The sequence below is a fragment of the Sinocyclocheilus anshuiensis genome, unplaced genomic scaffold (assembly GCF_001515605.1).
Source record: "Sinocyclocheilus anshuiensis isolate Anshui unplaced genomic scaffold, SAMN03320099.WGS_v1.1 scaffold167, whole genome shotgun sequence".
Taxonomy (NCBI): Eukaryota; Metazoa; Chordata; class Actinopteri; order Cypriniformes; family Cyprinidae; genus Sinocyclocheilus; species Sinocyclocheilus anshuiensis.
In genome coordinates this window covers 525306-535902 of record NW_015552552.1, presented here as the reverse complement: position 1 = coordinate 535902, position 10597 = coordinate 525306, and the positions used below count along the sequence as shown (strand labels likewise).

At 36.1% G+C, this 10597-nt stretch overlaps 1 protein-coding gene across 2 annotated transcripts in view; it reads left to right on the top strand.

Moving 5' to 3' along the window:
- The window catches only part of LOC107664466 (inositol-tetrakisphosphate 1-kinase-like), a 63499-nt gene that overhangs the window by 13572 nt on the left and 39330 nt on the right, over positions 1–10597 (top strand). For both annotated transcript variants that reach the window (XM_016455039.1, XM_016455040.1), the window contains exon 3: positions 6619–6643. In XM_016455039.1, the coding sequence (XP_016310525.1) occupies positions 6619–6643 (25 nt within the window). The remainder of the gene's footprint in view (positions 1–6618; positions 6644–10597) is intronic.

The following is a 10597-nucleotide window of genomic DNA, read 5'->3' as shown; positions in this document are numbered from 1 at the left end:
CAACGCAATGCGTAAAAAGACAGTACAAGTCATTATAATCAGTAATTATGTCCCCACTGGATGCAACAAATGCCTCGTTTATAATGGGTTTTATTGGTTTTGTCTCGTCGCGCCGGGACACGGCATCACAGTATGGTAAGGGGCATAACATTTCCGTCACACACTTGAGGAATTCGGGCCAATCACAATGCACTAGAGAGCTGGCCAATCAGATCACACCTCGCTTTTCAGAACGATGAGCTTTGTAAAAATCGACGCGTTTTAGAAAGACGGGCTTAGAGGAGTAACAATAATGTACAGTATGTGGAAAATAATGTTTTTTGAACCTTAAACCGCATTAATACATTTCATTACACCAAATACACAAAATAATGTTATTTTTTAGCAACGTCATATGACCCCTTTAAACTTGTTATTAGGAGGACTACTATTAAGTTTCTATCACTTAATGCTTTACCATGATAAAAGCTTTAGTAATTATTGCAAATTTGATATTGTCTCATCCCTAGTTGCTAGGGCATTTCTTAGTGGTTAAACGGATCGTAGTTGATCCGTGATTTGTATGGAGCAAGCCCCACTGTTTGGCACACATGTGATCCGCAGATTAATTGCAAAATTTAACCATAATAGAATGAAAGTTTATCAATTGTACGTGTTTACACACGCAAGCGATTTTAAACCATTCTAGTGAAAGAAAAGGTGAAATGGAACTCGATTCGTTTCTATCACAGCCGCACAAACATGAAGCTCGCACACGCGGAGAGGCGCGTTTGACTGCTCGCGAAAACCGAACTGAACCATCTTTCCGATCTCATTTACTCCTTGCCTTTGAACAGACGCATATACACATACAATTATGACAAAATATCGATCTCGAGAATCATTGTGGCAATTGCAGTCTCTTGTGTCTTAAGTGAACGAGAACAGCTGAGAAAGAAATCGGATGTGTATCATTAGGCTATATTGGATCCGTGCATCAGGTTTTAAAGGGGCAGCAGCCTAATAATACCTGCTGCTGTCATTATGCTCATCAAACCACAAAACACGGCTTTGACAAAGATGAATCTATTTTTTAATTTATGCAGTGAACACTATGCAGTTTTATTTCACACTTAATTATTACATTTCTGTATCTGAATACTACCGACCTTATTTGTAACATTGTTCTGTTGTATTTATCTATGCTTGTAATTTGTGTAACCTATTTGTTCTTATTTTTTACTGGCTGTTCACTTGTCTCTTTAATAATGTTTGAACTTTTTAGGCTAAGAGTTTTTACTGTGGTATCCTACTTATGGAAAGCAAAGTTACATTGTTTTTTTTTTCTTCTTCTTCTTGCTGATCCGAAAAACGATCCGATCCGTGGCTCAAAAACCGTAATATGATCCGAACGGTGAGATTTGTGATCCGTTGAACCACTAGCATTGCTAGCTGAATACTTACCGTCCCAAGTTAAAGAGCACGCCATCAATTCTTTGATATTCTGGTCCCTAGATATCTCTCATCTGATCATGAAGAAAAGTAATAACGTACTTCTCCCTAAGCACTCTACATGATTTGAAGTTTTGTGATTGTCCGCAGCACAAACACAGTCTTTCTGCCTTCATTTCACAATTAATTGCAGGCTACACACTAACCAAGCAACTGTTTCAGTTTGTTTGTAACCAGGGCAACAAGAGAAGCATAGCAGCAACAGACAAGTCAGGCCGAAGCGGTTTGTGTTTTTGGTAACCACGAGTATTTTGCCCGCCAACATGTGCAAGCTGTGTGTGTGTCCCGTCCCAGACGGTGATTGGTTGTGATTATTCCCTGCCGAGGTTATAAGCAGTCCTCCCTCACAGCTGCAGGGATAAACAGTGGTCTAGAGAGGTCATGATTGTGCTCGCTAAGAAATGAGGTCACGATTTCACACCCCTTCCTGTCCTGTTCAAACATTTTACAGAATATTTATTAATAGATTTGGTTTAATATTGAATAAGCCTGATACAGGAAGGACGGATGTGTGTTATGTGTTGTTGACATTCAGTAATCATTCAGGGACTAGCTAGATATGCAACCACTCAAAAACTGCTGTTTGTCTGAATTCGACAGGAAGTTTAGGTGCAATATTGCCTTGCTTATGTAATCATTTTTGAGGAAGTTGGCGGAGCCATCACGGTTGGTGTAGTCTCGTGTACGGTGTAGGCCTGTAACCACACATGCTCATCTCTCCAGTTCCAGGCCTGTGATATGAATGTGCTCACTGAAGCATGGACGTTATCTTGGAATCGCACGGAAGGCTCTGTTTGGACTTTACCCTCATCAGATTTATTCATTTATTTCTTTTTAAACATTTGTTCACATCAAGTTCAAATATTTCCAAATTGTATCTATGGAAGTACTCATTTTGAGGACTAATAATAACTTTTATAGTATGGCCGATAACTGTTAAGTTTTAAAAATTCTGTTAAAAAAAAAGGAAAATTGTTATAAATTGCTACAAGTACATTTAGGCAACACCACATTATAATGTACAGCATAAAAAAGATGCTGTAAAAAGCTCTTCAAGTCTTCAATTTACCTTCATAAAACTGTTAGAATCCCTGCATATTGCCATTTGATTGCCAAGTGTTATCAAATGATTAGTGTTATTTAAGATTAACTTTATAATTAACTTCATAAATAAATGAATGATTGATTGATTGAAAATATGATTGTGCACAATGAAATATCCAATATTGACCGATAACCAGTATGGTACAGGTATATCCTATATCTTCAATCATGTGATTTTTTTTTTCCCATAATGTTGTCACAATCATTCTAAAAACATTTTGACCATTTGTTGCTGCAACCAAAAGTTGAGAAAATCAAAGTGAAACTAAAAATTAAAAGTCTTAGAAAATATGTCTTGAAAAGGGTTTCATCTTCTGGTATGAATTACATTATTAATTTAACGTGGGTGGTTCATGAGGGAGCCTGGGAGTTTTATGAGGAAAATGTCTGAGCACATTGTTCCTGATGGTCGAAACGTTGCCGCAATAAATTATTTTTATGGAGCAGTTACACTTTTTTTGTCCTGCACCTGAGCCCTGTGTGGGTTTGTGGGATGTGTACAACTTTCTTACACTTTGCACATTGTTCTATTGAAATGCTTCCTTTACCCTCGTTCGTATTTTCGTCATAATAAAAACAATTGCAACAATTACATTGTCTGTTTTATTCATCTCACTTTTCTGTATCACAATTAATTATCAGCCAAAATGTGAAAATGTTTGTGAAAGCCCCAGGAGGCAGGGAAGGACTCAACGAAACGTTGATACTCCCAGTCAGTTTCTGAGGGAGTGTTGACATTTAAGTGCCTTCAGACTACATTATCCAAGGACCTCTGATTTATAAAGTCAATAAAAAATTCCTTTTAATTATTTCTCTTTCACAACGGACGTTATTCTTTCCTCCCTTCTGGCACGCGATTTGTTCAATGTAATATTGACAACAGTGTTCAGGAGAAGTTGAGGCATGTTTTGTCTGTTTGATCTGACAGACCCAGTGTTTTTCAGGGAGGTACTGGGGCTCTGTGAAAACCACCCCTCAAAACTCAAGGGTATTTTTGGATAAATGTTTTTTTTTTTCAGTTTCCATATCCATATATATTTTTTTTTATCTATCATCCATCAAAATAATCTTCCTCCCATAATAAATTACCCCAAACAGAAAAGTTGATTCGCACTGAGACTTAAATAACTCCTGATGTTTCCTGACAGAATAATAAATAAGCTCTGGTTTATGCACTTCATGATTATCTTGACAGTGGTGTGGAATAATCTGACGTTAGAAGAGAAAATGGTTGCCTGTCCTCCTAATGACCCCATAAACTCATCCAAAGGGCTTCCCCACCAGCATACTTGATCTGTCTGGATCCAGTTTCAGGATCTCACTACAAAGCATTAAAGGGATAGTTCACCCAAAAATCATTAATTTCTCACCCTCATGTTGTTCCAATCCAGTAAGACCTTCGGTCATCTTCAGAACACAGATTAGGATATTTTTTATGAAATCCGAGAGCATTCTGACAGCAAGGGAACTACCACGGTCAAGGCCCAGAAAGTTAGTAAGGACATCGTTAAAACCTGATAACCCGCACCTGGACGCCGGCGCCGTTTTGAATAAAAAAAGGGCAGAGAGAGAGAGAGAGAGAGAGAGAAATTGCAAGCTCGTAGACAGGAGGAGTGTGTTCGACCAAAGTCCCTTTCTCGGTTTGACTTGAAGCAGCAACGCGCAGACTGATCGCTGTATGACATCAAAGCACCGCGAGAGCTACAGAGAGCAGGGGCAAGTTCAAGCTCAAACCGGTGCGCAACGTTTTGAAATAATAAGAGCACAAGTATAGATCTGGAACTTCTTTAAGTCTGTCTTAATATAATTTAGTAATTGCAATGTCTTCTGGTCCATCCTTTCCTTAGGAAGGTGTGCTAAACACTGATTAATGTAACATAAAAATACTATACATATTTATATATTTTGCTATTGCATTGTGGAGTGACACTTTCATAAACTTTTCTATACTCCTCTGATTATATAATGATAAATATTACAATAACATCGCACAACAACAGTGATCAGCAATAATGATAAGCCTGATACTCACAATAAAAATAATAAAGTCATATAGATCATAACACTCGGAGGTAAGAAGTGGATTGTCCTTCACCTGAAATGTTTGTCTTTTCATCCTGAAATGCGAGGCAAATGTTGGATCACAATAATAGGAACCACAGTTTCCACAAATCCCTTCACTCGAATTAGGATGTTCTCTTTGTCTTGCGTCATCAGAACAGGGTGTTCAACGGACCACCGTTTCCGTTAAAAAAACTTTTTGCACCGTTTTGTCGGGGCTGAATGCAGCCCAGATGACTCTGCATGCTTTCGAATCACTCTCGTGGTACTTTGATGTCCGATCGGTCTGTGTGCTGCTGCTTCAAATCGAATACACCTCATCTCACTGCCGGTCTGTTTTGACGGCACACTTCATCCGCATGCAAGCATGTCATCGGCGTGGAAGTTCTTCATTGTGAGTTAAACAGACACAAAGTTCGCAATTTGTAAAACAATATTGACTGTTTTTGCTCAAGTTCGCTGACAAAGTTTCAAACAAAGCCACAGCAGAACTGTTTTGTGTCTCTGAGCAACAGCGTTGCTTCGATACTGAATTAATCCACGTTTTTGAATGAATCAATGTCAATGATTCAGTAACCCATTCATACAGACAGTAGTCATTTGCCTCATTTTTGAATGAATGACTAATAGGAATACTGCGCTCCTGTACTCGTACTCGTAAAAAATGCCCTGATACCAAAAGCCGATACTACACATCGTGTGAACAGAGCTGTGTCCAGAAAAAGAAACACTGACAACAGAACAACAGAGAGTAGAATGGAGTTATTAGAGATTAAGGATGTCTATGAAGTACATGTAAGTAATTAATATAATGTTAAACTTTCAATATTCACGCCTGTATAGTGGATGTGCGCGAGCTGATAAGCAGAGCGCGCTGAGTGGATTGAGCGCGCAGCGGCACAGATGTGCGAGCTTGTTGAGTGAATATCTCACAGACATCACTGGAAAGTTTGTAGTTCGGTCGGATATGTCAAAAGCAATATGAGCAAAACTCATATAATGTATAACGAGTGGTTCCCTGCATTATTTTAGGAAAATGTTTTGTGATTACAGTATTGAGCTGCTGCAGTGGAGCAGCTCTAATGTGCCATTAAAATGAACAGTGAAAGTAACAAAAGCTTATACAATACATTTTAACAGGTATAATTAAGTGTGGAAATAACTGAAGGAAATATCTGTTTGCTAAATGAAGCCAACTAACATGATTGTTATTATTATTATTATTAATACTATTTTGTCTCTGTGCCCAATATTTGTAAAAAATTACAAATGCTGTGAAAATGCAGGTATAGGTATCGGCGAATACCAAAAAAATGAAAGTATCGGTATCAGACTCGTTCTGGAAAAAGTGGTATCGGTGCATCCCTAATGACTAATGACTCGCTCATTAAAACAGTCATTTACCATCATCTACTGGTGGTTTGGTTTCATATTTAAAAGTATTGCATTTTTCCCAACATTTTTAACTTGTATGATATACAATATTTAAAAAAATATTTAAAACATTAATCTTATAAAATTATTTATGCATTTGAAATTTTGTGGCGTAAATGCATTTATGGCACCTCAGCTTCATTATAAACAGTCTGTGTAAATACATCTAATGCCACTTCAGATGCAGCTTCTGTGCTAGGGTAAATTGTAACATTTGACTAGCGCTTGTTTTGTGACAGTTGCTCCTAGCTGTGCATTGTCTAGATGTAGAGGTTTTCTAACAGCACAGGCAGGTTGATGGCTCTGACGAGCTTCGGGTGTCATTTCGCTTCCTACGGCCAGTCGGGGTTCTCTGGATCTCAACTCTGTGTTGCTAGGCAACAGAAATTTTTATCCAGGCTTCATTTTTATGTCAGAATGTAATCTGCTATGATAGCTAAATTAAATTTTTTAAATTTAACTAATTTTTTTTGTCAAAACCTGTGTCATGAGCAAATAATAATATGTATATTTTTTTGCTTCTTTCAGGAAAAGAGGAATAGAAGTTGTTCAGGTAAGTGGATCTTACCTAAACTAAATTTGTTTCAGATGTTTATCTAATGTGTGAAACCACAGACTAAAATCACCAACATAAAATTATTCTGGAGTCCGGAAGTATTTTTCCCATTCATTATCTCCATAGACATTGCAGAAAAGTAGTAAAGATTTCCTGTGCTGTGTTTCATTCAACATGGAATTTCCAGCCTTTCTTCAAACTTGATTTGAAGTTGGAAAAGTTAATGATAAATATTCAGTTCTACACAAATAAAATCCATCAATGACTTGAAGTTCCTATGTTACACAATAATAAAACCTGTTCCAGAGACAGGTGTGTAATGATAAATGATCCTCTCAGTTGTCATCAGACCAGCAAAACAAATGCTAGCTCTACGTAACATAATTTATCCAGTGCAGTTCGGTTGCCAGGGATTTTGTTGTTGACCAAACACCTGCAAAGCTAATGGTTGTTAGCTGTTTTGTTTATTGTTTTCTTTTCCTTTGTATATAAAACTTTACATACGCAACTTCTCTGATTGGTGGATCTTGCTACAGCATTATGGGTAATGTAGTACTTCCCTTGAAATTCAGCAACAGAGTGCAACACACACACACACACACACATGTAATTAATGTTTCTAAGTAAACAAACAACATAGTTAGCCAAAGTCCATAGTTAGTCAGCATTTTCAATTGTTAAAATTAAGTTTTTGTTAAAATTGTCATTTTCAGTGCTTCATGCGCAGGGCTTCAGACAAAAAAATAGAGTAAGGAGCCATTGGCTCCTATAAGAAAAAAAACGTGGGCGCGAAATTATTTTTGTAGGTGCCACAGAATAAACGTGTTGTACTTATTTTTATTATTATTATTATTTTTTTACATTTTAACATTTCAATCATACTGTCATGTGTTTGTCTCATGTTTCTTGACTTTATCTTCATTTTAATCCATCTTGTAGATGACCTGGGAATTAAGGTTCACTTAATACTAACTAAACTAAACTAAACTAAACTAAATGTCTTTTCCAACTTGAAATATACTGTCACGCATTGTTTATTACACAGAATCTGTACCGCCATTAAAATGAACAGTGAAAGTAACAAAAGCTTATACAATACATTTTAACAGGTATAATTAAGTGTGGAAATAACTGAAGGAAATATCTGTTTGCTAAATGAAGCCAACTAACATGATTGTTATTATTATTATTATTAATACTATTTTGTCTCTGTGCCCAATATTTGTAAAAAATTACAAATGCTGTGAAAATGCAGGTATAGGTATCGGCGAATACCAAAAAAATGAAAGTATCGGTATCAGACTCGTTCTGGAAAAAGTGGTATCGGTGCATCCCTAATGACTAATGACTCGCTCATTAAAACAGTCATTTACCATCATCTACTGGTGGTTTGGTTTCATATTTAAAAGTATTGCATTTTTCCCAACATTTTTAACTTGTATGATATACAATATTTAAAAAAATATTTAAAACATTAATCTTATAAAATTATTTATGCATTTGAAATTTTGTGGCGTAAATGCATTTATGGCACCTCAGCTTCATTATAAACAGTCTGTGTAAATACATCTAATGCCACTTCAGATGCAGCTTCTGTGCTAGGGTAAATTGTAACATTTGACTAGCGCTTGTTTTGTGACAGTTGCTCCTAGCTGTGCATTGTCTAGATGTAGAGGTTTTCTAACAGCACAGGCAGGTTGATGGCTCTGACGAGCTTCGGGTGTCATTTCGCTTCCTACGGCCAGTCGGGGTTCTCTGGATCTCAACTCTGTGTTGCTAGGCAACAGAAATTTTTATCCAGGCTTCATTTTTATGTCAGAATGTAATCTGCTATGATAGCTAAATTAAATTTTTTAAATTTAACTAATTTTTTTTGTCAAAACCTGTGGCATGAGCAAATAATAATATGTATATTTTTTTGCTTCTTTCAGGAAAAGAGGAATAGAAGTTGTTCAGGTAAGTGGATCTTACCTAAACTAAATTTGTTTCAGATGTTTATCTAATGTGTGAAACCACAGACTAAAATCACCAACATAAAATTATTCTGGAGTCCGGAAGTATTTTTCCCATTCATTATCTCCATAGACATTGCAGAAAAGTAGTAAAGATTTCCTGTGCTGTGTTTCATTCAACATGGAATTTCCAGCCTTTCTTCAAACTTGATTTGAAGTTGGAAAAGTTAATGATAAATATTCAGTTCTACACAAATAAAATCCATCAATGACTTGAAGTTCCTATGTTACACAATAATAAAACCTGTTCCAGAGACAGGTGTGTAATGATAAATGATCCTCTCAGTTGTCATCAGACCAGCAAAACAAATGCTAGCTCTACGTAACATACAGTGCAGTGTGCAGTTCGGTTGCCAGGGATTTTGTTGTTGACCAAACACCTGCAAAGCTAATGGTTGTTTTGTTTATTGTTTATTGTTTTCTTTTCCTTTGTATATAAAACTTTACATACGCAACTTCTCTGATTGGTGGATCTTGCTACAGCATTATGGGTAATGTAGTACTTCCCTTGAAATTCAGCAACAGAGTGCAACACACACACACACACACACATGTAATTAATGTTTCTAAGTAAACAAACAACATAGTTAGCCAAAGTCCATAGTTAGTCAGCATTTTCAATTGTTAAAATTAAGTTTTTGTTAAAATTGTCATTTTCAGTGCTTCATGCGCAGGGCTTCAGACAAAAAAATAGAGTAAGGAGCCATTGGCTCCTATAAGAAAAAAAACGTGGGCGCGAAATTATTTTTGTAGGTGCCACAGAATAAACGTGTTTTACTTATTTTTATTATTATTATTATTATTTTTTTTACATTTTAACATTTCAATCATACTGTCATGTGTTTGTCTCATGTTTCTTGACTTTATCTTCATTTTAATCCATCTTGTAGATGACCTGGGAATTAAGGTTCACTTAATACTAACTAAACTAAACTAAACTAAACTAAATGTCTTTTCCAACTTGAAATATACTGTCACGCATTGTTTATTACACAGAATCTGTACCAATATCATGGACCATAAGCATCACTTGGCCACTGAGTGTAGTTTGGGCTCCTCCTCAATGCATCCTGTAAATGTTGTCATACACTCTTAAAAATAAAGGTGCTTCACGATGCCATAGAAGAACCTTTTTGTCTAAATGGTTTCATAAAGAATCTTTAACATTATAAAAAGTTGAGAAAGAGATGGTTCTTTAAAGAACCTTTGACTGAATGGTTCTTTGTGGAACCAAAAAATGGTTCTGTGAAGTGTGAAGAACCTTTTAAGCACCTTTATTTTTAAGAGTGTAATAGTTTTTAAGAGTGTAAGTAGTCTGTTTTTCTTAATTAGTAAAATGCAATTTTATAAGAGGAGTTGAATCATGTAGACAACAGGTTAAGTAAAAATATTAAAATGCAATAGAGCATAAATATAGCAAAATGCTCCTCTTTATAGTTATTTTTCTAGCTGACTGATGAGCTTATGGACACCGAACGGTTATTCTGAGGTAAATGTAGGCTATATTACATTGGAATGTTTACAAGCTTTACACGTTTTCCGCAATTTGAAACACTGAATGAGCTTTTACATGAGACATTTCAGTAAGCTGTACTGTAGGCTCTCTTATAAAATAGCCTACCTTTTGATGTTAATTCATGTTCATTATGTACTATAGTAGTAAAGAGAAAGATTAAATGGGTTCACTTGCCGCTTGAACTGAGGCGCTAAAGCGAACGTGCCTGCCGCATTAAAGAGCACCAAAAACAAAACTGTGTTTATTGTTTGAATTTCGTTATGAATTTTGAATAATTTTAGAGCTGATACTTTGTTTATTAAAAAGTAACAAAGCACAAAGCTTTTTGCGATTACTGGACGGCAAGTGCGCTTCAAATAATGAAGTTCACGCATTAACAGAACACAGCATAGACTAAGATCTTGTTAAGAAGAAGCCATATTA